The sequence below is a fragment of the Oncorhynchus gorbuscha genome, linkage group LG07 (assembly GCF_021184085.1).
Source record: "Oncorhynchus gorbuscha isolate QuinsamMale2020 ecotype Even-year linkage group LG07, OgorEven_v1.0, whole genome shotgun sequence".
NCBI classification, from domain to species: domain Eukaryota; kingdom Metazoa; phylum Chordata; class Actinopteri; order Salmoniformes; family Salmonidae; genus Oncorhynchus; species Oncorhynchus gorbuscha.
Window position 1 is genome coordinate 66,235,180 of NC_060179.1, and position 26,538 is coordinate 66,261,717.

Below are 26,538 nucleotides of genomic sequence, written 5' to 3' on the forward strand. Positions count from 1 at the left end.
ACTGCCCGAGTTACACCAGGAACGCACAATCCCTCCATCAGTGCTCAGACTGTCCGCAATAGGCTGAGAGAGGCTGGACTGAGGGCTTGTAGGCCTGTTGTAAGACAGGTCCTCACCAGACATCACCGGCAACAATGTTGCCTATGGGCACAAACCCACCATCGTTGGATCAGACAGGAATGGCAAAAAGTGCTCTTCACTAACGAGTCGCGGTTTTGTCTCACCAGGAGTGATGGTCGGATTCTCGTTTATCTTCGAAGGAATGTGCGTTACACCATGGCGTGTACTCTGGAGCGGGATCGATTTGGAGTTGGAGGATCCGTCATGGTCTGGGGCGGTATGTCACAGCATCATCGGACGGAGCTTGTTGTCATTGCAGGCAATCTCAACATCCTCCTCCCTCATGTGGTACCCTTCCTACAGGCTCATCCTGACATGACCCTCCAGCATGACAATGCCACCAGCCACACTGCTCATTCACCCTTCTAAACATTAGGACAGCAGTCCTCAGATTTCTGGAACTAAATGTTAATGATCGTTAATAGGGCTTTTGTACTGGGGAGGAGAAGGCAATGTCTGTGCTCCCGTGGGTGGGGTTACTGATTGAGCATAAGTTTAAAATAACATTTTATTTTAAACTTATAGTTTCATGTTTCATGTTTAGTCACACAAGTTTTGCAACATTTTGATGTAAATCTGATAACTACAATGTGTAGACTTTCAAAAATCGCTGAAGCTGAAGACTTATATTTCCCTCACTAACTTTAAACATCGGCTATATGAGCAGCTAACCGATCGCTGCAGCTGTACATAGTCCATCTGTGAATAGCCCACCCAATCTACTTACCTCATCCCCATATTGTTTTTATTTACTTTGTTGCTCTTTTGCACACCAGTGTCATTACTTACACACCATCATCTGCTTATCTATCACTCCAGTGTTAATCTGCTAAATTGTAATTATTTTGCTACTATGGCCTATTTATTGCATTACCTCATGCCATTTGCACACACTCTATATAGACTATTTTTCTATTGTGTTATTGACTGTACACTTGTTTATTCCATGTGTAACTCTGTGTTGTTGTTTCTGTCGCACTGCTTTGCTTTATCTTGGCCAGGTCGCAATTGTAAATGAGAACTTGTTCTCAACTAGCTTACCTGGTTAAATAAAGTTGAAATTTAAAAAATGGCTCTCTTGATCAAGGCCAACCATATCTCCTCTCTTAGCGTGATGTGATCGTGCAATCAGCGAAACACAATAATTTCTCTAAAATATGACACCATTCATTTTTAGATCAGATTGCAGGCTCAATCAAATTGCCAATTGGTTGAACTTTCCCAGGGCCTGTCTGAAACACCCTCTCATCACTCATAATTATGCAGGGAGACTAGAAAAACACTCCAAAGTGTCTAGTGGTGAAGTCTCCCTTCAGATAATTTATTTTAATTATTTTGTTTTAGCTGAATAAGGTCATTTGAAGCTCAGTTGGCAGAGCTTGGTGCTTGTAACGCCAGGATAGTGGGTTCGATTCCTGGGATCACCCATACGTAACATTGATTTTTATTTATCAGCTATACGTATGTACACATGATTAAGTCTTGGATAAAAGCATCTGCTAAATGGCATATATTATAAGAGATTTTCCTAAATGGCCAAAATATACACATAACAGGTTTTAATAGCACACACTGGCAGTACTGCTAGACCTTGCTGCCTGGTTCCCCTGCAGGTTATATCTTTTTTAAATACTTCATTTTTTATTGTTTCAGGACAACACAATAATCAAATTGCACATATTCTGAACTGAAGACAAACAAGATGACATGAAATATCAACCTGGAGGTTGAGGTGGCGGAGGCAGGACAGGTCCCTCAGAGCCCCGAGTGCCATCATCCAGGAGGTGGTTGTGGCTGAGGTGCAGTTTCCTGAGGTTCTCAAACTTCTCCAGGCCCAGAACGTCCAGCTGTTTTGGTCTAGGCAGAGCTCCAGAAGAGAGGACAGGCTGTGGGAGAAGCCAGGCAGGAGCCACCGAAGCTGGTTGTAGCTCAGGTCCAACCTCTCCAGGAAAGAAAGGGATGATAGGGCCTGGAAAATAAAGATTCTTAATGACATGCTGTATGAGAAATTATTCAACTAAAGGTAAAAATATGACAAAGTGAAAATATATAAGACAAAATGTTATAAAACAGTAACAAATAATCCAAAAAGGTAAAGAATGACTCACATTGGTCACACATACTTTTTTTTTTTTTAAAATAGGGGCGTGGATCCAAAAACCAGTCAGTATCTGGTGTGACCACCATTTGCCTCATACAGCGCGATATCTCCTTCGCATAGAGTTTGTCAGACTGTTGATCGTGGCCTGTGGAATATTGCCCCACTCCTCTTCAATGGCTGTGTGAAGTTGCTGGATATTGGCGAGAACTGGAACACATGTTGATCAAGAGCATCTCAAACGTGCTCAATGGATGACATGTCTGGTGAGTATGCAGGCCATGGAAGAACTGGGACATTTTCAGCTTCCAGGAATTGTGTACATATCCTTGTGATATGTGCTGTCCGGGTGGCTGCGATCCCGCAGGTGAATACGCCGGATGTGGAGGTCCTGTGCTGGCATGGTTACACATGGTCCGCGGTTGTGAGGCTGGTTGGACGTACTGCCAAATTCTCTAGAACTACGTTGGAGTCTGCTTATGGTAGAGAAATGAACATGCTATTATTTGGCAACAGCTCTGGTGGACATTCCTGCAGTCAGCATGCCAATTTCACACTCCCTCAAACCTTGAGACAACAAATCAAATCGCATTTGTCACATGCGCCAAATACAACAGGTGTCAACCTTAACATTACATGCTTACTTACAAGCCCTCAACCAACAATGGAGTTAGGAAAATATTTACTAAATAAATCAAAGTACATTTTTTAATAAATTATAAAAGTAACAAGAAAATGACATAATAACGAGGCTATATACAGGGTGTACTGGTACCGACTCATTGTGCGGGGTACAGGTTAGTCGAGGTAATTGGAAAGTGACTATGTATAGATAATAGGCAGCGATTAGTAGCAGAGTAAAAACAAGGGGGGGGGGGGTCAATGTACATAGTCCGGATGATCATTTGATATATTTTTCAGCAGTCTTATTGCTTGGGGGTAGAAGCTGTTACGGAGCCTTTTGATCCTAGACTTAGCGCTCTGGTACCGATTGCCGTGCTGTAACAGATAGACTATTCTATGACAGGAGTGACTGTAGTCTTTGACCATTTTTGGGGCCTTCCTCTTACACTGCCTAGTATATAGGTCCTGGATGGCAGGAAGCTTGGCCACAGTGATGTACTGGGCAGTACGCACTACCATCTGTAGCGCCTTACGGACAGATGCCGAGCAGTTGCCATACCAGACGGGGATACAACCGGACAGGATGCTCTCGTTGGTGCAGCTGTACAACTTTGAGGATCTCGGGTCCCATGCCAACTCCTTTCAGTCTCCTGAGGCGGAAAAGGTGTTGTCATGTCCTCTTCACGACTGTCTTGGTGTGTTTGGACCATGATAGTTTGTTGGTGATATGGACACCAAGAAACTTGAATCTCTCGACCGCTCCACTTCAGCCCTGTCGATTAATGGGGGCCTGTTCGGCCCTCCTTTTCCTATAGTCCACGATCAGTGTCTTTGTCTTGATCATGTTGAGGGAGAGGTTGTAGTCCTGGCACCACACTGCCAGGTCTCTGACCTCCTCCCTATAGGCTGTCTCATCATTGTGTCGTCAGCAAACTTAATGATGGTGTTGGAGTCGTGCTTGGCCACACAGTTGTGGGTGAACAGGGAATACAGGAGGGGACTAAGCACGTACCCCTGAGGGCCCCCAGTGTTGAGGATCAGCGTGGCAGGTGTGTTGTTGCCTACCCTTACCACCTGGGGGCAGCCCGTCAGGAAACCCAGGTTCCAGTTGCAGAGGGAGGTGTTTAGTCCCAGGGTCCTTAGCTTAATGAGCTTTATGGGTACTATGGTGTTCAACGCTGAGCTGTAGTGAATGAACAGCATTCTAACATAGGTGCTCCTATTGTCCAGGTGGGAATGGGCAGTGTGGAGTGTGCCTGAGATTGCGTCATTTGTGGACCTTTTGGGGCGGTGTGCGAGTTGGAGTGGGTCTAGGGTTTCTGGGATAGTGGTGTTGATGTGAGCCATGACCAGCCTTTCAAAGCACTTCATGGCTAGTGACGTGAGTGCTACAGGGCTGTAATAATTTTAGGCAGGTTACCTTCACTTTGAAACATGTAGGTATTACAGACTCGGTCAGAATTCTTACAAGTCACCCCGCCCTCCTCACCCTTTTTTCCCAGTCTTTTCTTCATGCTGATCTGTGGCATTGTGTTGTGTGACAAGACTACACATTTTAGGGTGGCCTTTTATTGTCCACAAGGTGCACCTGTGTAATGATCATGCTGTTTAATCAGCTTCTTGATATGCCACATCTGTCAGGTGGATTAATTATCTTGGAAAAGGAAAAATACTCACTAACAGAGATGTAAACAAATTTGTGCACAAAATGAGAGAAATACGCTTTTTGTGCATATGGAACATTTCTGTGATCTTTTATTTCAGTTCATGAAACCAACACTTTACGATTATATACTTTAGCACTTATTAATGTAGCTGGTGACAGATGTGGTAAACTCTTCAATGCCATCGGATGAATCCCAGAACATATTCTAGTCCTGTCATGGTCAGATTTGCCAAATGGAGGGCAAGGGATAGCTTTGTATGCATTTCTGTGTGTGGAGTAAAGGATTTCACATGTGACATGCAGGTAGAAATGAGGTGAAACGGATTCAGTTTTCCTGCATTAAAATCACCGGCCACTGGGAGTGCAGCATCTGGATACATTTTTTTTATTTCAGTTTGTTTTACGAAATACTTTAACACTTTTTTTTCTCTTTTCTTAAAACTGCATTGTTGTTTAAGGGCTTATAAGTAAGCATTTCACGGTTGTATTCGGCATGTGACAAATACAATTTGATTAGAGTCTGCAGATCATCCTGTGAGGTCAGGAGGATGCGAAGCTACCAGATCCCAGTGAAGGAGTCACTCTGTAGCACAGTCAGCTTTTTACTACTCAGGTCCAGGAGCCACACCGTCAGGGATGTGGGTGAAGGCACAAGACTTACAGTCCACCAGGTATGAGGCTTCGTAGCACAGGCATTAGTGGGGACACCTTAAAAATTAAGTCTAAAAGGGACTCTGATGTCCCAACTGACATTAGGTAAGGGTTAAGTTTAGGTATGGGTTGATGTTAGGATTAGGTTAGGGACGTCCCAAGTTTTCTGGATAGCACTAACTATCTTGATGGCCCCGGACATAGTGATTGTCAGCCAGGTCTAGTATATTGGATAAGCTGTGTCGTACATGTAGAGGTCTCATTTATGAATCTGGAGGATGTATCAGTCACTGTTTACAAGTGATATTCACAACCTGGATCCCCCAAGATGTTGTTGGTCTAAGATGCTGTTGATTCTGTTTTTCTAATGGGAAAAATACACACTCTGTAGTAGTTATGGGGAAAAAATTGTCATGTGTACAGTTCAGGTGATGCCGTTTGTGAACATTGAACATTCCTGATTAGATTGAACATGAGGCAACAATGTCAAATATAGACAATTTTAGGTGGATCCCCAAAATAGGAATGTTTTCCACAATATAAAACCCATGACTTCCAGAACATTGATGAGATTAGCACTTTTGCACATAGGTAATTTGCCAACAAAAAAGTTTATGTAGATTCATTAACAAGTACGTAGTCCTGTAAATCTATATCAACATTTTGCAATCAAAATATACAATATAAAGAGTTATTCTTACCTCAACAGGAAATCCTGGAAAATTAAGGTACCCTAAATCCAATCGTATCTCCACCACAGTCCGTGAATCGGTCTTCTCCACTATTAGACTTCAGATTAGACCAGCAGGTACCCAGTGGAATGTAATGACATTACCTGCAGATTCCCACTTCCTACCTTACCGTCACAGACATCAAAATTACAGTCCATTTGAATGACAACTTGGCCTCCCTTCACTTATTTTGTTCATCATCCGTTCGGAGTTCTCTGAAGCAGCAAGCACAGCAGCGTGTAATATTTGACTACCGGGCAGCGTGAGAGAAACAATAATCCTTTACCAATTTGAATAATTAATTGAAAATCCAGGTAATCAAGGGATTCTGTGAGGACAGTTCTCTAATCAAATCTATTCCAAAATAGAGAAAATAAGAGAAATTCAAATTGCAGTGTTGTCAAATTATAGCAAATGGGAATGATTGAACAATTTATGTGATAGATAATTTTACTTATATAACACCAAAGCCACTAACATGTTTTAGTTGGTGTATAATGGGTGGCTTGCCAGGTATGACCATGCACATTGAATACAGTCATGATTAAGCGGTAGCCTACTGCAGCCATGTGAAACCAGACCGATCTCGTGATAGCTCACATCCGGTTTCACTCCACGTGAAATTAAACTTGAGCGCAGTGGTCAGTCTGGTTTCACGAGGCTAGGCCTACTGCACTATTGAGTGACCATTCTTTTGCAGACAATTTGTGATATTCTACAATGTTCCATATATACAAAGTCATAGCAAAAATTAAAGTCCTACCAACAGAAAATAAATTGTTTCCTTGCCTCGCAAAAAGCGATTGAAATTACAGTATTAGTCAGAATTTTTGTTACTTTTATTTTAGAAAATGTATTTTTAAAGTGTGGCATTTCAAGTCACATTTAGTTTAAAATACAGAAAACAGACAATTGTAGAACATGGATACAGCAAAAAGGAAATGACAGAAAATAAAGCTAACAAGCCTTTCTGACTGCTCTATTTTCTCTTTCTGAAGAAATGAAATTGAGGGTGGATGGGGAGGACGATGAATGGATGGGGGGGATGAGTGAGACGATGATGAAGTTAGTTAAAGGAAACTATGGTTGCTTCATGGTTTATGTTTTAAATTATTTATAAAGTCTAATTTAAGATTAACTCTTTTCCTCTTTATTTTTTTGTTGTCTTTTTCATAAATGGTTTGATCTTCTGGAATACCAGGGCCCCTCAGCGCTGTATCTTCCTGGTCTCCGTCACCGAGGGCTAGGAATGCCAACCTTGTCCGGCAGTGGGGACACACTGCCAGCCGTGCAGCCTTCCTGTCCCCCGCCGTGTTGCCTACCCTGGTTGGCCGGACCCACGCTGCCCTGTGCCGACTCAAGAAGATAAAGTGGTGTCCTTCTGTGTTTGCTGTGCTTGTGAACGCTGCATGGACTTCTGCCTTTCCACGTCTCTAAAATGTTTCTCAACCTACAGAGGAACAACAGAAGAAGAACACTTGATGCATAATCCAATTCTATATGCCATTGTATCAAAAGTTATTTGTAAGAAATAAAAAAGCTAATTACATTTAAACTATCATAATTCCACAACAATGACAGATGTAGTAGGTAGGTGATACTCACTATTTTGCGTACATGACTTAAAGCGCTTCCCTCTTTGCCTTTGCAGTTATCAGCCTGGTATGGTGGCGAAATTACAACATCGTCCATGACCAGTATGTTCTTCTCCTGCCATTTACAGTCTTTGATGCTGCAGAACACAGTACACATCATTAGATTAACATCTGGAAACATTTAACTGGTAAAACAGTCCCTGACCTTGAGCTGAGGAATCAAGTCTATTGAAACGAGGTGTTCTATTCTGATGTTTCTAAATAAAGCATGATATCTCAATTGTAATAATTGTATTTATTTATGGTTGACCAATCACACCGGTATAAATTCTGCATCTGCATTGTGGGGAAAAACTGAGGTGTCTGATTAGATTGTTGTTCCCGCTTCTTGACAATTTAAATTAAGCTTAAGAGCCAAATCAGGTCAAGACCTCAAACGGCACCTGCCTAAACGTAGCCAGTATGACTGAAAAAAAGACTATTCAGTAGGCCCATTTCCATGGACAATGAGGAAAATTGAACAATAAACTATTTTTTCCCTACCATTTCAATTTTGTCCTCAAATCAACTGCCCATATTAGTTAGCCAGTAATTCTTAATCGTATCCTATTCCAACCACTGATTCTCTGCCCCTCAGGAATTAATCAAGTTCATTGAATAAATGTGTAAAAAGGCACTTACGTTTTGTGAATAGTCTGGAATAGCAGCTGGCCCTCCGCAGAAACCCCAGCACTGATTGCATAGGCTTGGGACAGCTTGTCCTCCTTCTCTGACCGTGCCCGATTGGCAAGCTGGGAGGAAGATGGCAGAGAGGAGAAAGTTAGGAGGGGATCTGGAGTAAAAGGCACTCAACCAATGTGCGTTGAGGTACAACCACAAACTATAAGAGCATTTGAAGAGAATAGGCGTGAAACTCAACTCTCGCCTTCAATTGAAAACACAATTGACAACCTTGACCAGAAACATCAAATCAAATTTTATTGGTCACATACACATGGTTAGCAGATGTTAATGCAAGTGTAGCGAAATGCTTGTGAGATGAGAAAGTTGACAAGGAAGATTTAACAATGACTGACACAGATGGGTGGTTGTTTGAGACGGGTGACAAATGTAGCTCATGTCATCATCATAAGTAAACCCACACTGGGCCTGTTAATATTTCGTTTTCCATACAAATAGGCTAATCATAAGCACTTTAAGACTGAAGCATAGGCTACACAAATAGTCATTTAGCAGACTACAAAAACTGTTCTGTTCTACCGGATAATGAATTGCATCAACCTGGTATCCCAGGTCTAAATCAGTCCTTGATTAGTGGGGAAGAATGTAAAAAAAGCAGTGGAACTGGCTGAATTTGAGGGACCTACAGTATGACAGCAGATGAGGGCCTACCTTGCTAACATTCAGTGATGCTAGAGGAGGAAGAGTTTCAGTGCGGTCATTTATTATATCCACTTCAGAAACATAGGCTAAATTGATCAGGATGACGTCGTTGAGGTTTGGCTTCCCACTGGAGGGAGCACATTCTGGGAGGAACTCAAGTCAAGGTAAACAAACTGTAAAGGTAGTAACATGCACACATGACAGTTGGTGTACGAGACTAGAGCATCAGTGACATTCAGAGAATCTCAAGACATGGATAAATATAGAGTTCACATTCTTGGTCTATACAAAAACACCCCATTATATGAAAGTTCCAGACTGCATACATCCATATACTGCTATAAAACTACCTGAGCAAGTATAAATTATAATGGGCAGGCACATTCAGATGTCATGACATTTTAAGTTCTTTGTTTTGGGCAGAGTAGGTGTGCATAAAAAAATAAAATACAACATTTCTGGAACTAACACTCGCACTTAACTTGTTTCTTACTAGCTCTGACTTTGCTGATAGCTACTTTGAGGGAAAATGTACTTACTGTGACATGTGGTTGTCTCACATAGCTATCTTAAGACGAATGCACTAACTAAGTCGCTCTGGGTAAGATTGTCTGCTAAATGACTCAGATGTAAGTGTAAAATGAAAATTGCACAACTGAGCATTTGGAAGGAATAAGCATGTCGCTCACGTGAGAGTCATGCCTATTCCTTCCAAATGCTCTTATGATTTCTTTGGTTGCACCTCATCTCACGTTGGTTGAGCGCCTTCTACTCCTCTACAGGTATTTGACTGAGCAAGTATGACATCACCATCAGCAGCATTAGAATCTTTAACATTGAAATATGATGGTCTATTATCCCTATTAAAATGTAAAATATATCAGACAACATCAACACCATAGCTCACTGTAATAGAGTGGTTTCACTTGCCAGACGTATGGCACTCCACCAGCGGCTGTAGTAAGACACTGAGGTAAGGTTTGGGCAGGCCTATCAGTCAGTGGCAGTACTGTCAGTCAGCTGAAATGACAACCAAGGGCAATGCTGCCACCTGTAGTAGCCTGGATCCACATACACAAGTTGTAGCATGGCAATGAATGACAGCAAGCATCCTAAAGAAGGTTGAGGCATGAATGGAACAGAATAAAAGAATGTACAACATAAGGCACTAAATGCAGAGATGGTGTGTCCTTCCACAACATAGGGCCTAGCTTAGTATTGGATGTCTAGGCCTAAATACTGACAACACACACATTCTCCTGAAGGTATATCTACACCTCTGGATAGCTTGTAAAAAATTGCCAGGAAACATTGCAAGATGCTGGACATCCCTCATCAGCGGTGCGGACTGGTCACTTCAATCATGACATCTAAACAAAACACAGATGCTATTCTATTCAGCTCTTCATCCACAAAACATTCAATCACATACTACAACAATGGCTTTAACCAAAAGGAATGAATTGCAACTGTGGTTATTTTTTTTTTACTTGCTTTGTTCCTGATGGGGTCCTTCTGGTCTGCCACTATTTGACACCAACCGGTTCTCTCCTACTCAATTCAAATGCTCTGTGGGTGCTAAATTACAGATCCAGTCTCAGTGGACTGATATAGCTAGCAGAAAGAAATATAGTTGAATGGCTAGCAATAGAAGCACGCATGTGACAACCTGTCACTGGAGCCCATGCAAGGTGGTCCCCACGCCCACCCTGAGGAGCGTGGATTGAGAAGAGAAATATCCATAGCTTTTTCAGCTAGCTATATGGGCCAAGGTGTATTGAAAAGCCATAGTCGGCCAACATGATTAGCTTGTAAATTAGCAAGCGTTATGCCGTTTCTGTCAGAATATGTAACGTCACTAACTTTGACAATCAATCATGACTGACAATTACAAATATCAAACATAACGACAGCGCCAAAAGGTCCCGTAATATGTTGGCTATCTAAAGCTAGCATGAGCTACCTAGCTGCTAGTTAGCATAGAGGTGCAATGAAATTCAGTGTTGCCATTTTTTTATTGATATGTATGCAATCAGTCAGGTGTTCTGTTTAAAAAAGCCTCTGCGATGGTCAGTTTGCTAGCTAAGTTAACTATCTAGCAAGACTGTCACGCTAGCCAATATGAATTATACCATTTACAGTTAGTGAATCTGCCATGATGCCATGCCATACTGGATTCTGCCAAATAGTGAGCCTAGTCGAGGATCAGCAGTTCTACCATGGATCACAACACATGTAAAAATAGCTAAGCACTCAGAGCAAACAAAACATCAACATTAACCAAATGTAATACGGATGCAGGAGCGTACGACTCAGACAATCTTAATGAATGGTATTACGATTTTTCATGGGGTACAAAGCTACGGTACTACTAATTACGCCTGCGCGGATCACTATTCGACACATGCCCTTGCAGGCAAACAGGCCAATGATACAATGGCATCCTAAAATTGAGAAAGGATACTCAAAGTCAACATCTTGGACTGGTAGTCGAAGGCCACCACCTCTCCTTGCAGACGCTGGCCCAAGCAAGTGAGACAAGAGACATGGCTTCCGACGCTAAAATACTCCCCCGGTCCAGGAGCCGCCATCTTCTCCGCCAGGAAACCGGAGCGCCAGTCGTACGTCAGATTAGTACGTGATTTCGTCACTTGGACGACTTCGGGGCGTGGCAAATTACGTAGTTACGTCCCATCTCACGATTGTCATTAATTCCACCGTAGCTGGTATTTTAGCATTACATTATGATTTTTACCAATAATAGTATATTCTAGGGTTTCCTCTCTAAAGTAAAAAAAAAAAAAAAAGGAGAGGCACTCTCTCTGACTGGGAAGCATTGACTGATACCGATGGAACAGTTCCATGCAGTTACCATTCCAACAGTTCGATGCCTACCATCAGAACATCAACATGCACCTGCAAAGTTTGTCCCATTCCTCCCCCCTGTTGTCAAGATTCAGAAATGCTTCTGCTGCAAAATATTTCTGTCCCGACTATCACGCCATCAACCAGAATATCGTCACAATATCATCTTATTTGGATCCTTGATATTGTGTATTCACTTGAATTATGGAGGCCATACACACCCAAGGTATTTGGATTGCTGAAGCACTTCAGCAAAGAACGAAGAGCCAAGACAAACTTTGGTTGATTGCCACTCACATTGGGGATCCCAAAGCTGCCTTCCTTCTCGTGTTCCCCTTGACTTACTTTCTCAACCGACGGACTGGATTTGCAGTTGTCTGGGTGGCTGCTATTTCGGAGTGGCTTAATCTAGTGTTCAAATGGTAAGAGTAACGTCTATTTGGTCTATTATGCTTTTAAAAATGTTCAATTAACTTACCGGAACTCTCGGCCCTATAACTCTACTGTCCGATGAATGCTTGATAAACTCTTAAGAAAATCAACTATTCTGATCTAAAGTCTTTATTTTTTAAAATCCAATGTTTCACTTACATTCTTTAACGTATAAACATTTATTTATGGTGAGCATTTTACAAATACATCTCTGATATTTTATGCAACACGTTTGGATTCGTGGCATGTCCTTTTCTATTATCGGTCCGACGGTAAAACAAACGTCGGAACCTTAACGAGTTGGAAGCTGTAAGTATAAAGTCAAACATATTTTGACCTTCTGTGGTGTACATTCTGAATTTTGAATTTTAATTCCAATGCAGGATGCTCTTTGGGGAAAGGCCATTCTGGTGGATTGGAGAATCCCGTTTATTTGAGAAAAACCCTCCCAAACTCCAACAGTTTGCCTCAACTTGTGAAACAGGTCCAGGTTAGTGAGATTTAATACATTATTCCAAAAGCTTGTAATTCTCGTACATTTACAGCAACAAATAATCCAAATATTGGGCACATCATTTACTTGACCAGACAAACTGACTGTGAACATAACCATCAGTAATAATGTACACAGCATTTGACCAGTGGTGTTATTCCTCTCCATCTCTCAGGCAGTCCATCTGGTCATGCAATGGTAACAGCAGCAGTGTGGTGGGTGATGGCCTCATCCCTGGGTTCTCTTCTCTACTCCTACACACGCAGGTCTGACCATTAGTCAAATATATTTTCTATTTGTATTTTAAATGCAATCATTTTTTATCATTTTTATCTGTATTGCAAAATCTGCGTGAGCATGTTTGACATGGTTATTAAATTAAAAAATTCATTGTCCATATTTGTTTTTACCCCCCCCCAATCTATTTCAGCATGTTGCTATCAGCGGTTCCGTATGTGCTGTATCTGCTGGGGTTAGTGGCAGTTGGCTTCTCTCGCATCTTCATCCTGGCACACTTCCCCCATCAGGTCATAGCTGGCTCTTTGACAGGTCAGAATCTACCTGTACTGTCTTGTGGAACTTTATTCAGGGGGATGTAATCATTTGTTTTTTTGTAGTGGGAGTTATGTATGTACAATACGGTACTTGGTGTGTATAACCTACTGTATCTAACTTAACAAAGTTTTGTTAGAATATTCAAAAATTCTAGAACATCATCTTCATTCTGAAGTGAGTGTCCCCAACTCTTTTCTTCAGGCTTAATTCTTGGGGTAGTTCTGAGCCGTCAGGTTCCAGAAGGTCGCCCTCTTGTGTTTTTTGTGAGTTCCAGCGTTGGCCTACTCCTCAGTGCTTTCCTAATCCACTCAGGACTGACATGGCTGGGCTTCGACTTGTCCTGGTGAGTCTAGTCTACTCAATGTTTTCCCATATCATAAAGAAAATGGGGAATGTGATTGTCTATTTTAAAAGCAGCTTGCCTCATAACAGCTATAGTTCTAATTGCATTTAATATAATGTTTAACATTTCCAAGGTCCATTGCGTTGGCTAAGAAGTGGTGCTCCCATTCAGAGTGGATTCGGCTAGACACAGCCCCATTTTCCTCACTAACACGGGACTGTGGTGCTATCCTGGGCCTGGGGCTGGCCCAGTACTGGAAGCCAGGTGGGTACACTCTCCCCTGTGCTCCACGTGCCCTGTGTCTGGCCCTCTGCTCCATGGCTCTCTACCATGTCCACCGACTGCCTCTACCAATCCAACCACAGCCCCTCTTCTACTTCCTCTTCTTTATCAAGTTTACCATCGTGCCCCAGGTGGTCATGATCTATGTACCTGGCTTTGTACACCTCCTTACACACAAAAAGAAAAATGATTAAAATGACACATTCCTCGGAAGTTCAACTCTGGACACTGAGAGAAAAGTTTATTTAGGTACTTTTCTTTTCATACACACTCCTGTATAAATGGGGAAATTGATGGCAATATGGGTGTTGACTTCTAAGGAAGTTGTCAGACAAATGCTGAATGGCAATTGTTTTGCTGATGATTGAAGATTGTATCATGCCCATTTGCAGGATATACAGTTGAAGTTGGAAGTTTACATATACCTTAACCAATTACATTTAAACTCAGTTTTTCCACAATTCCTGACATTTAATCCTAGTAAAAAATTCAGTTTTAGGTCAGTTAAGATCATCACTTTATTTTAAGAATGTGAAATGTCAGAATAATAGTAGAGAGAATTATTTATTTCAGCTTTTATTTCTTTCATCACATTCCCAGTGGGTCAGAAGTTTACATACACTCAATTAGTATTTGGTAGCATTGCCTTTAAATTGTTTAACTTGGGTCAAACATTTCGGGTAGCCTTCCACAAGCTTCCCACAATAAGTTGGGTGAATTTTGGCCCATTCCTCCTGACAGAGCTAGTGTAACTGAGTCAGGTTTGTAGGCCTCCTTGCTCCCACGCTTTTTCAGTTCTGCCCATACATATTCTATAGGATTGATGCCATACATTTTGTGAAGTGCACCAGTCCCTCCTACAGCAAACCACTCCCACAACATGACGCTGCCACCCCGTGCTTCACAGTTGGGATGGTGTTCTTCGGCTTGCAAGCCTCCCCCTTTTTTCCTCCAAACATAACGATGGTCATTATGGCCAAACGGTTCTATTTTTGTTTCATCAGACCAGAGGACATTTCTCCAAAAAGTACGATCTTTGTCCCCGTGTGCAGTTGCAAACCGTAGTCTGGCTTTTTTATGATGGTTTTGGAGCAGTTGCTTCTTCCTTGCTGAGCGGCCTTTCAGGTTATGTCGATATAGGACTCGTAGATACAATATAGATACGTTTGTCCCTGTTTTCTCCAGCATCTTCACAAGGTCCTTTGCTGTTGCTCTGTGATTGATTTGCACCTTTCGCACCAAAGTACGTTCATCTCTAGGAGACAGAACGCGTCTCATTCCTGAGCGGTATGACGGCTGCGTGGTCCCATGGTGTTTATACTTGCATACTATTGTTTGTACAGATGAACGTGGTACTTGTTAGGTGTTTGGAAATTGCTCCCAAGGATGAACCAGACTTGTGGAGGTCTACAATGTTTTTTCTGAGGTCTTGGCTGATTTATTTTGATTTCCCCATGATGTCAAGCAAAGAGGCACTGAGTTTGAAGGTAGGCCTTGAAATACATCCACAGGTACACCTCCAATTGACTCAAATTATGTCAATTAGCCTATCTGAATTTTCTAAAGCCATGACATCATTTTCTGGAATTTTCCAAGCTGTTTAAAGGCACAGTCAACTTAGTGTATGTGAACTTCTGACCCACTGGAATTGTGATACAGTGAATTACAAGTGAAATAATCTGTCTGTAAACAATTGTTGGGAAAATGACTTGTCATGCACAAAGTAGATGTCCTAACCGTCTTGCCAAAACTATAGTTTTAACAAGACATTTGAGGAGTGGTTGAAAAACTAGTTTTAATGACTCCAACCTAAGTGTATGTAAACTTCGACTTCAACTGTGGGCCAAATGTTTTTGGTGTTATTTTGTCTCAGCTTCTACTATGTGTCTGTTATTTCAAGCTATGTAATTAGCAATGTAGCCTTCTTCCTTCTTAGATATGTAACCAGCAGTGTAACCTTCTCCTTCACATATGTATGCAAGATCTCATTTTGTTTAGTTACAATTTGATTGACAAATGATCTGTAAGTGAAGGTAAATGGTGCCACATTCTGGTTAAACCTAATCAATTAATGACTCTGTTATAATCAAGTAGGCTAGTGTGCTGTTCCCTCAGACGGGAGTTGTTGTTATGCTTGGCATGTAACGTTAAAGAAATCAATCAATCAAGGACCTGACAATGAAAATGTAAGGATTACTGTATGCTACATAAGCAGCTATTCATATCATTCACCTGAAAGATCAAAGCAAATAAATGACATGCATGCAGGATGTTTTTCAGTTGGTAACCATTTATAAATGTTATTCTTCAATACATAGGTTTGACTGTACAGATTACAATCAGTTATCATGAGATAAAAACACAATTTTTTATTATTTTTAATTCAACTTATCACAGCGCTCTTAAAGCTCACATTTACAGACAAAAGAACTCTGCTCAGCAAGCAAATACAATAAAATAATACAAATAGAATGCTTCAGAGTTTTGCGTTGTGTCTGGTTGGGGGGAAAGGAAAAGGATATTCAGGCATAACAGCTTCATTACTCTGATCCCAAATCGCGAATGTATAACACAGGCCAGATTCAGGACACTATATGTGTTTCTGTTTGAGATCATGATTGGCAAAATAATCAAACATGCATCTGAATATTTACAACCAACTAATTTACATAAAAAGTTGAAAAACAAAGTCTGTCAAAGTCCTTTTTGAAAGAATAGTACAATTCCTCTTACATACAGGTAGGGTCTTAAATTTGTCCAAATGAGCTATACTGTGGGTTGGGAACCATTTGAATGGCAGACAAGACCCAAATGGAGGCTGTCCATTGAGCAGTGGTAACTGACTGAGCATTCAATCTGACTGAAGTACTTTCACACACCAATTGTTTTTATACTCTAACATGGCAAGTATAAAAATACGTTAGTCATGAATACAAGCTTTACATTCTTCTCTCCAGGACTTCCCCTTGTCACTGGATTTGGGGCCATGTGATTGACTTTGTCAGTCAATAGGTTACACACACACTATAATTGAATTGAACAGTAGCTATAAGGAAACTGCAAAATAGAAACATTTCCACTTGTGGTACGGATTTTTCTTAAACAAGCCATTTGTGTACAAGCCCTGTCTGTCTATGAAGGGATCTGGGGTTGGGTTGAAGGGGATATACACATATTTATTATTCATGTTGTCATTCATTACTTTGCAGATCAGAGTTCCTATGACGATGAGTCATCAGTAATAATCCATTATCACTGGTCAGAAGAAGTTCCACCTGACCTGACCTCCATTCATCCAAATTCAATAACAATCACAACTAAAATAAAGCAATTAAAATACATAAAGTGCACCCTTAGTTAAGAACTTTACAGGCATTTAGTGCAGACATTTATGAATGAAAACTCAGTAAAAAATGAAAAGCAAATATGATGCAGATACAAAAGAAAAATGTCTTTAACAGTGGTTTCAAATCAAATTTTATTTGTCACATGCTTCGTAAACAACAGGTGTAGACTAACCGTGAAATGCTTACTTATGGGCCTTTCCCAACAATGCAGAAAGATAAATAATAGAACAATTATAACACAAGGAATAAATACCCAATGAGTAACAATAACATGGCTATATACACGGGGTACCAGTACCAAGACGGTGTGTGTGTCTGCGTTCAATAGTTTTTAATTGCAAAGAAAACTTCAAATATCCCTCACATTATTATATTCTGTATATGATTTATGTGTTTTATATATATACTCCTATTACCATGAATTTCAGAAGGGGGACATCTCCAAACTTTGGTATCTGTATGACTTTCTCTGTCCTCAAACCAATGACAATGACCTATGCACAATGAAAAAATAAATATATTTCACAAAACTAAACCTCTTATACCCCTTTAAAACACTGCAAAGTTATCCTAGTTGGAAGAAAGACGAATAACATTCAACGAGTACAACGCAGCGTGATTATTAGGAGTAATTTATTGGTTGAACTATTCTCTAGAGGATGTTTGTAGAAGTCCATAGCAGTAACAATTGAACTTCAAATGAAAGGCAACGTTATGTGGTAGGGTTGAGTGAAAATACCACAAATATAATATAACAAGCCCAATATTTCGAAAATACGAAAATAACATTTGACATTGAATAATTTAAAGTTTGTAAATGTCCCTCCCCTGCCGTAGTTGTGGGCGTTAATGTGCTTGTCGGAGTTGAAATGATCATAAGTTATATGTGTAGAGCTACATCATGGATGATTCTGATACTTTCCAAGTTGGAAACTCATCGTATAATTTTTCTACAATGAGTTTCCAAGTCTGAAATATCAGAGTTTTCCTGGCCGACATGTCATGAGTGCAGCATAAATCTTCAAAACCTGCCGTAGCATGACTAGTAGGACGAAAGGCTAACAACAGGGCAAAACAGAAATAATACAATCCAAATGCAAGCTATGTTATGTTTTTATACGTATATACATTATATAGCTTAATAATAAATATTATATATTTTTTCTCTAAGCACTGTCAAGTTGTAATTTCCATTTACAGTATTGAACATATTAGCATTGTATTACGGAGTCTAGCAACCTTGAATAAGAGCACACGTTGTATTTTAAGGATAAAACATGGTAGATGGTTAGAGTCCACAGGTACAGTAAGGTAAGGGCCCCCAATTTTACTCTCACCACCCCACACAAGACCTCCCCAAAGGTCTTGGGGAGGAAGTTGTGCCCCCCCCTATAAAAGTGTTAGGGCCTCTGACCCTGGGTGTGATCAGCACTGGCCCTGTCATCACCTTTCAATGTCATATCTTTCTATTTCAATGTGTGCAGAGTTGAAGTTTAACAACAAAATAGTACAATCTCTCACGTATTAGTATTTAGTATCTATGTACTGTATGACTAGACCTCTCCCGCCAGTGTGTGCCTATTGTAGACACTGCTTTCTGTGTGAGTGGGGCTGTAATCTGTCTTTTTATTATGTGCTCATCAATGTCAGACAAGGTCTCCAGCCCAACTCAACTCCCCCCTTTCCTCCCCTCCCACTCACACGCCCAGTTCGGCCGTGGACATTCACACATTCGACTCCACAAAAGGTCTCTTTGGTTTGATGGGGGAGGTGGGGCCCTGCCTAGAGTCACGGGAGATATCACGGGAGAGCTGTCGGTACATGTTGTCCTGGTAGGCCTGAGCTACGGGCAGAGTCCTGGCCACTTTCACGTCTGGATAGGTGGGCACCTGGCTCACCCTCTCCAGGATGTCCCCTCCTCCACCCCGGGAGCCACCATTGGCCAGCTTGCCCAGGGAGGACTGCTGCTGCTGGGCGTAGTAGTCCTCCTCCAGGAGTTGTCCGTTCTGGGCGTTGTTAGTCTTGTTGTAGTAGGCGATGTTCCCCAGCGAGGTCGGGGGGCTGTAGGACGAGCCCTGCTGGATCAGCTGGCCAGGCGACGTGGGGCTGATGCCAGAGTCCATGGAGGTCATGGCCCAGGGCCGCTGGGACGAGGGCTGCTGCAGGTACTGAGTCTGGTGAGTCCGCGCCGTCTTGTCTATGATGCCCATGAAGGGCGTGGTCCGTGAGCGGGTGCCCTCGCCCTGGTACAGCCCCCCACCACCTCCCTGGGCCGGCGAGATTGGGGAGATGTCATCATTACAGGAGTGCTCGTACCCCTCGTAGCCCTCGTAGGCCACCTGCAGCGGGATTTCCATCCCCTGGATGGAAGAGGAAGGCCTGAAGCCTGGGGCTAGATTACAGCTGGAGCCCCCCGTGGAGATGTTGTTGCTGGACGGGGAGAAGCGGAGGCCCACGCTCTGGGAGTGGATGAGGGGTCGCGGAGTGGACATGTGCGGTTTGATCTCCGGGGTAGTGGCACTGATGGGCCGCCTCACCATGTGGCTGATCTCTGGCGATCCCAGCTGGCACTGAGGCATGGCACTGTTCTGACGCTCCAGCTCGTGCTTGGCGACAGGGTAGTAGGCGGCCGACTGGCTGCGGCTAATCTGGGGAGTCTGGCTATAGCGGACACCCCCCTGGAGCTGGCCCCCTTGTCCCCCCCCACTGCTGGCACGGTAGGCAGAGGAGGGGCGCTGGGTTAGCTCGTCCTTCATCAGGCCCTCTATGACCCCTCCTCGGCCCCCATGCTGACAGAGGGCCCCAGCTGAGAGGCTGGACTGGGGCATGGAGCGACCATCCAGGGAGGGCTGGTACATCAACCGGCTCTGGCTCTCCATCGGCACGTCCATGGAGCCCCCCTGGTAGCGCATGGGGTGGCCCATCTGGCCATATGCGTTGCTGGGCTGGTTGGTGCGAACAATCTGGGCCATGGAGGGCTGGAGACGCAGGCCCTGGTGGTGCAGGGAGTCCTGGTGGTGCAGGGAGACCTGGTGGTGTAGCTGGGCCTGGTGGTGCTGTTGGGAGACCTGGTGGTGCAGTTGGGCCTGGTGGTGCTGGTGTGTCTGGAGGGTGTCATGGTGCTGGGAGGCCTGGTGGTGCAGGGAGGCCTGGTGGTGCAGGGAGGGCTGTGAGCTCAGCTGGAAGGACCTCTGGCTGCTCATCTTGGACAGGGGAGGCTGCTCCTGCTGGTAGCGCACCGGAGAGCCTGACTGGGACCTGTACAGACACACACTCTCCACCGGGGGGCTGGCTCTGTACTGGCTCTGTACCCCACCCCGACGGAGGGGGGAGAGCGGGGGACTCTGGTATCCGTGGTCCATCCCCTGACCCACTCCTCCATTGCCTCCCATGGGCGGGGGGCTGAAGTGGTAGGTGGTCTGGTGGACCGGGGAGGTCTGTGGAGGGCTGTGTCGATAGTGGGAGTTGTGGTGCGTGGGGGAGAGGGAGGGGGGCGACGGTGGCTGGTAGTTCTGGCTGCCGGGGGAGGACATGGAGGTGGGGCTGGGGTGGCCATAGTCGTAAGCCTGGCCCATGGGGGAGCCCCCTGACAGGTAGGTCTGGTCCTGGTGATGGTAGGGGTGGTGGTGGTTGGTCGGAGAGAGAGGTGGGCTCTGGATGACAGGCAGACTGGAGGGGTTGGAGCGGGGCTCCCTCTCAAGGGCCAGACCCATAGAACCCATACTCCCCATAGACATGGCCTCCAGCTCCTGCTCCAGATAGTCCTCGTCTTCAAACAGATCCTGGACCGGCTCCATGTCCTCCAGCCGAGGCTCCGGGGGAAGGGGGAGCTCCAGGGGGAGGGGGAGGGAGGACAGGGACATCTCCTCCTCCTCTCCCTCCTCTGGGGGAGGCGATGGGGGAGGAGATGGGGGAGGCTCCAGCTTCTGTGCATCCTCCTCCTCCTGGGTGAGCTGTCGACACTCCTCCTCTACTCGCTGCAGGAGGCGCTGGATCTCACAGTGGTTGGGGCTCTGCTTCATGGCTTCATTCAGGTCCTCCAAGGCCTCAGGGAACTGTCTACAAATCCAGACAAGAATGAAAGATACGACAGGGTTGGAAATGAGGGAAGGTTTTAAAACACTGCTGTGAAAATTAACACATTTGTATGAATTGGTCAAAAAAGAAGGAAAACTGTTTTATGAGAGGCTGAAGAAGATAAGAGGGTGAAGCGGAGTATGTAAACTATTCTACAGTAGATGGATATCAGGGAGGTGCAGGGGAAATAAATACCTGCTACTACGCTTGGCACGTGCTCTGGCATAGTATGCTTCGTAGGATTTTGGTTTCAATTCAAGCGCCTTTGTAGCAAACTCCTCAGCCATCCCAAAGTCCTGAGAGTCAGATGAGTCAGATACTTACAGAATATTACTGGGGTAAAACAGAGGTAATGTTATAGGTACAGTAATATAATGCTTATCACCTATATTTTTACCATACTTTACACTATTACATATAGATAATATACTATAGATGAACCATGGGGCTCTTGTCAAAAGTAGGGCACAAGGGTGCCATTTGTGATGCATCCATGGTCAGAGCCCGCCAACTCACGTTCATTTTTCTCCGACATCGGGACAGATTGAGGAAGATGGACACTTTGAGCTCCCTGAAAGTCTTGAGGTCCTCACTGAAGCCTTCACGGGGGAACTTCTTGAGGGCGTACTGATAGCGCTGTGCTGCCTCCTTTACCTTCCCTTTCTGTTGAACACACCGACACACACATGTTATTCATACAAGACAGACATATAGGTCTTATTGATCATTCAAACAAAACAAGTTGTATGGCACTTGAGGATAAATACTAATACTAAATAATAATAAATCTGTAAAAGTGTAATAAAATATATAATGATAACATTTTATTTCTTTGGTGTATAGATATATTTTCTTTCTTATACAGTATGTATTAATATTTTTCATCAATAGTTGACTGTCCTTCCTCAGATTCGGATAGGGCCTCCTGATCTCACTTTATAGAAGCCGTCTCCCTCCTCAATCAGCTTGCTCAGTAGGATGATCATGATGTCGGGTTTGGAGGTAGCCATGGCCCACGTGGCTGGACCTGAAGAACACAGGATGAGAAAGAAAGGAGTGAGAGAAGCAGGGAAAGATCAAATGAAAAGGAATGTAGGAGTTGTTTTTGAGTCACAGTAAACACACAACAACTGACAAGAACAACAAACAAAATGGCAGGAATGACCGATAGGCAGACGCCTGTCCGCTGCAGAGAAAATGAAGCTATTCTCTTTCTAAAGTCTATTGCTCTAGGTAGAGGAGTACACTGTAGGGACAATATCCCAGCCAAAAGGGTAGAAATATGAAAGATTGCAAAATGATGCGGCTGGTAGAGACTGAGTCACTCCCAATCTAATTGTCTTACATCAGGTGGCTTCACTCCTACGCGACGCTCGTCCCTCAACCGCCAGTCAGTGCAGACGGAATCATCGTGCTATCTGACGCAAGACAATTAACCTAACGAGGATAGCTCTCTGCAGAAAGCAACACTTAGAACCCATTTACACAGAGACTAGAGAGATGAGGACAAGGTTGGTGGGTTTCTTGCATGACGAAAAGACTCATAGCAGCTAGGCAAGCAGGAAACAGGAGAGCTCTGCAGACCAGGGCAAGGGTGAGGCAACGGTAGAGGAAGTAGGTAGGAACAGGACTTCTGACTGGCCTAGCTGACACTGAGGAACGTTTCAGAAAAATGAACAATGCACAGTAGAATCATCTGAACTGTGGATAGTGGAGAAAAGGCATTACAGACGCATGCAGTTCCCCTGGTGATCATTACCAAGTGAAGGTATAGGAGGGGTTCATCATGCATCTGTGAGATGGAAATAAGAAAACACCTTGATACAATGTAGTATGCTGGAGGCTGGGCATGCTGTCATATGATAACCAACCGGAATGTGAACATCTACCTCTAAATAAAACCAGTCCTAGTAAAAGTTAGGACGGGATTCAATCTGATCGCGGATTATAGGCATTGCAGCTTTTAAAGGCAAATTATGACTGAGCCAACATATGCAGTGTTTACAGTGAATGGGATCTCCACGAATGGGGGAACATTGCCTTTAAAAGTTGCAATGCCTATAACCCACAATAGGCTTGAAAACCGGCCTCAGTGATAATAGTAATACCCGAGTGTTATTTCTCAGTATGGGGTTTGCTGACACTTAGCCTGCTGTCTAAGTGGCCTGCTGACACTTAGACCATAACGACACAGAAACAACACAGAAAGAGATAGGGCTGTCAAAATGCCTGCTGGGGTGAGATGTCGACAGCCTTGGGATTACCTCTGGGCCGACTGGGCAGCGTCTGACATCCTGGTACCGCAGAGAGATCAAGGGGGAGGGAGAGGTTATGAGCGAGGGAGGAAGTGAGTGTTGGGGGGGGGGGGGGGCAGAGAGCAGCGTGCCAGAGTAATCAAAGGAGAAAAAAACAGAAAAAGGTGCGTGGGAGAGAGAGGACAAGTGGAAAAAAACAGAAAGAGAAAAAGGAGGTGGTGGAAGATGAGGTGTGAGAGAAGGAACAGAAAAAGCAGCAGTGAGAAGCGGGGGTAAGTGCCCCAGCAGAAAGAAAGAGACACAGGAAGAAGAAAAACATACTGCCAGTGCCAACCACCTGTCGAGAGAGAGAAAGAAGGAGAGAGAAAGAACGAGAGAGCAGAGAGAGATAGAAAGAAAGAATTATAGATAAAGAAAGAACAAGGGAGAAAGCAAAAAAGAAAGAACCAGAGAGCTGAGAGAGAGGAAGAGACAGAGACAACATGAAAGAGAAAGAATACAGGATACACGGTAACAGTAGAACAACAAAGACAGATATAAAGACCTGAGGAGTGACTAGCCAGAGAGAACAGAGAAAAGCTGCAGTACGGTACAGCAGCGGGGTGGGGGTGGTGGTGGTGGTGGGGGGGGGCAATACAGTAGCAGTGGGGGTTTAGCTGTTAGCTCAGCTCCAAAGAGACTTCTAGTCAAAGTACTATAGTACCAGTCAAAAGTTTGGACACATCCACTCATTCAAGGGTTTTTCTTTATTTTAGTATCCAAAAAAGAGTTCAACAAATCAATTCTTCAAAGTAGCCACCCTGTGCCTTGATGACATCTTTGCACACTCTTGGCATTCTTTCAACCAGCTTAACCTGGAATGCTTTTCCAACAGTCTTGAAGGAGTTCCCACATATGCTGAGCACTTGTTGGCTGCTTTTCCTTCACTATGCGGTCCAACTCATCCAAAACTATTTCACTTGGGTTGAGGTCGGATGATTGTGGAGGCCAGGTCATCTGATGCAGCACTCCATCACTCTCCTTCTTGGTCAAATAGCCCTTACACAGACTGGAGGTGTGTTGTGTCATTATCCTGTTGAAAAACAAATGATAGTTCCACTAAGCGCAAACCAGATGGGATGGTGTATCGCTGCAGAATGCTGTGGAAGCGATGCTGGTTAAGTGTGCCTTGAATTCTAAATAAATCACAGACAGTGTCACCAGCAATGCACCCCACACCATCACACCTCCTCCATGCTTCACGGTGGGAACCACATATTTGGAGGTCGTCCGTTCGCCTACTCTGCGTCTCACAAAGACATGGCGGTTGGAACCAAAAATCTCAAATTTGGACTCATCAGACCAAAGGACAGATTTCTACCACTCTAATGTCCATTGCTCGTGTTTCTTGGCCCAAGTAAGTCTCTTCTTCTTATTGGTGTCCTTTAGTAGTGGTTTATTTGCAGAAATTCGACCATGAAGGCATGATTCACACAGTCTCCTCTGAACAGTTGATGTTGAGATGTGTCTGTTGAACTCTGTGAAGCATTTATTTGGGCTGCAATCTGAGGTGCAGTAATCAAAATATATTTTGATTTGTTTAACACTTTTTTGGTTACAACATGATTCCATATGTGATATTTCATAGTTTGATGTCTTCACTATTATTCTACAATGTAGAACATAGTAAAAATAAAGAAAAACCCTGGAATGAATATGTGTCCAAACTTTTGACGAGTACAGTATATAAGAAATAGGTTGCCATTTAGGATGCATATTCTGTATTTCGGTGTCATCCTACTGTATGCATGAATAGTCTTTGTATTGTGTCTCAATATCCGATAGTCAAGTGTAAAATAATAAATACAACTGTCAACAGTCAAAATATCCTGTTGCACTGTGGAGAGAAATGGGTTATTTTCCAGGAGAGGTATTTCATTCACTGTCTACATACAAGTCCTGTTTGCGTCTCAAATGGCACCATATTCCCAACATAGTGCACTACCTTTGACCAGGGCCAATTGGGTGCAATTTGGGACAGCCCCTGCCCAAAATCTATTTGCCTTCAGTCTAACACTAAGTCCATTCTCCATACCTATCTTGGCTCCCTTCTTGAGCAGGGCAACCACCACGGAGGTGTTCCTGCAGCCCACGGCCCGGTCCAGAGGACGCATCCCACTGTAGTCCACATGCTCTATCATCGCCCCCTGGTCCACTAGAAACTGGACCTGAGAGGACAGACAGCAGAAGAATGGAACAGGGGCGAGGAGGGAGAAATGTAGTGATTCAAATTATATTCATTAGAGTAGAATCATAGGATGGTACTACAATTTGGGAGAGTTACTGCTCGCAAAATATACACAAATATAACTATACTTGAACACATCGGGATAGACAAAAGACCTACAATACAAGTGTGTCTCTTTTGTTCCAAATGTTGTCCATCCAAATCAAAACAAACTTTATTTGTCACATGCGCCCGAATAAAACAAGTGTAGACCTTACCGTGAAATACTTATTAACAATCCCTTAACCAACAGTGCAGTTCAATAATAGTTAAGAAAATATTTAACAAATAAACTAACGTTAAAAATTACAAAAAGTAACACAATAACATAACAATATTGAGGCTGTATACAGGGGGTACCGGTACCAAGACAGTGTTCGGGGGTACAGGTTAGAGGTAATTTGTACATGTAGGTAGGGGTGAAGTGACTATGCATAGATAATAAACAGCGAGTAGCAGCAGTGTACAAAACAAGTGGGGAGTCAATGTAATAGTCCGGTGGCCATTTTTTAAATTGTTCAGCATTCTTATGGCTTGGGTGTAGAAGCTGTTAAGGAGCCTTTTGGTCCTAGATTTGGCGCTCCGGTACCACTTACTGTGCGGTAGCAGAGAAAAGAGTCTATCACTTGTGACTGGACTGTCTGACAATTTTATGGGCTTTCCTCTGACACCGCCTATTATATAGGTCCTGGATTGCAGGAAACTTGGCCCCAGTGATGTACTGGGCCGTACGCACTACCCTCTGTAGCACCGAG

The 26,538-nt window shown here is 43.4% G+C and overlaps 3 protein-coding genes across 12 annotated transcripts in view; 1 reads left to right on the forward strand and 2 right to left on the reverse strand.

Annotated features, from left to right (window-relative positions):
* Positions 1-6,707: 6,707 nt before the first annotated feature.
* Positions 6,708-11,547, reverse strand: lsm12b (LSM12 homolog b). Its single transcript, XM_046357219.1, has 5 exons — positions 11,333-11,547; positions 8,878-9,011; positions 8,167-8,276; positions 7,496-7,622; positions 6,708-7,340 (listed from the first exon to the last, which is right to left on the reverse strand). The coding sequence occupies exons 1-5, from the start codon at positions 11,457-11,459 to the stop codon at positions 7,248-7,250; spliced, it is 591 nt and encodes a 196-aa protein (XP_046213175.1). The 5' UTR covers positions 11,460-11,547; the 3' UTR covers positions 6,708-7,247.
* A 249-nt stretch (positions 11,548-11,796) lies between these two features.
* On the forward strand, positions 11,797-14,356 carry g6pc3 (glucose-6-phosphatase catalytic subunit 3). Its single transcript, XM_046357218.1, has 6 exons — positions 11,797-12,155; positions 12,549-12,655; positions 12,834-12,924; positions 13,089-13,207; positions 13,415-13,556; positions 13,690-14,356. Exons 1-6 carry the CDS (start codon positions 11,938-11,940, stop codon positions 14,030-14,032), a joined length of 1,020 nt encoding a protein of 339 aa, XP_046213174.1. The 5' UTR covers positions 11,797-11,937; the 3' UTR covers positions 14,033-14,356.
* A 1,731-nt stretch (positions 14,357-16,087) lies between these two features.
* Positions 16,088-26,538, reverse strand: part of tanc2b (tetratricopeptide repeat, ankyrin repeat and coiled-coil containing 2b) — a 258,109-nt gene continuing 247,658 nt past the window's right edge. For 8 of the 10 annotated variants that reach the window (XM_046357226.1, XM_046357223.1, XM_046357220.1 and 5 more), the window contains 6 exons: positions 25,592-25,724; positions 23,527-23,556; positions 22,198-22,289; positions 21,779-21,925; positions 21,458-21,558; positions 16,088-21,244 (listed from right to left, as the gene is read on the reverse strand). In XM_046357226.1, coding sequence (XP_046213182.1) covers positions 18,910-21,244; positions 21,458-21,558; positions 21,779-21,925; positions 22,198-22,289; positions 23,527-23,556; positions 25,592-25,724 — 2,838 coding nt within the window. In that variant the 3' untranslated portion in view covers positions 16,088-18,909. The remainder of the gene's footprint in view (positions 21,245-21,457; positions 21,559-21,778; positions 21,926-22,197; positions 22,290-23,526; positions 23,557-25,591; positions 25,725-26,538) is intronic. The other 2 variants (XM_046357225.1, XM_046357222.1) reach the window with 1 other exon arrangement.

What these genes read in the sequence shown, in the direction of transcription:
- lsm12b (XM_046357219.1), bottom strand. Translation starts at nt 11,459, where the DNA reads ATGGCGGCTCCTGGACCGGGGGAGTATTTTAGCGTCGGAAGCCATGTC. An exon ending in TTCCAGACTATTCACAAAAC is followed by an intron (nt 7,623 to 8,166) that starts GTAAGTGCCTTT and finishes TGTGTTCTGCAG; the next exon opens with CATCAAAGACTGTAAATGGC. An exon ending in TAAGTCATGTACGCAAAATA is followed by an intron (nt 7,341 to 7,495) that starts GTGAGTATCACC and finishes GTTCCTCTGTAG; the next exon opens with GTTGAGAAACATTTTAGAGA.
- g6pc3 (XM_046357218.1), top strand. Translation starts at nt 11,938, where the DNA reads ATGGAGGCCATACACACCCAAGGTATTTGGATTGCTGAAGCACTTCAG. An exon ending in CTTAATCTAGTGTTCAAATG is followed by an intron (nt 12,156 to 12,548) that starts GTAAGAGTAACG and finishes ATTCCAATGCAG; the next exon opens with GATGCTCTTTGGGGAAAGGC. An exon ending in CTCTACTCCTACACACGCAG is followed by an intron (nt 12,925 to 13,088) that starts GTCTGACCATTA and finishes AATCTATTTCAG; the next exon opens with CATGTTGCTATCAGCGGTTC.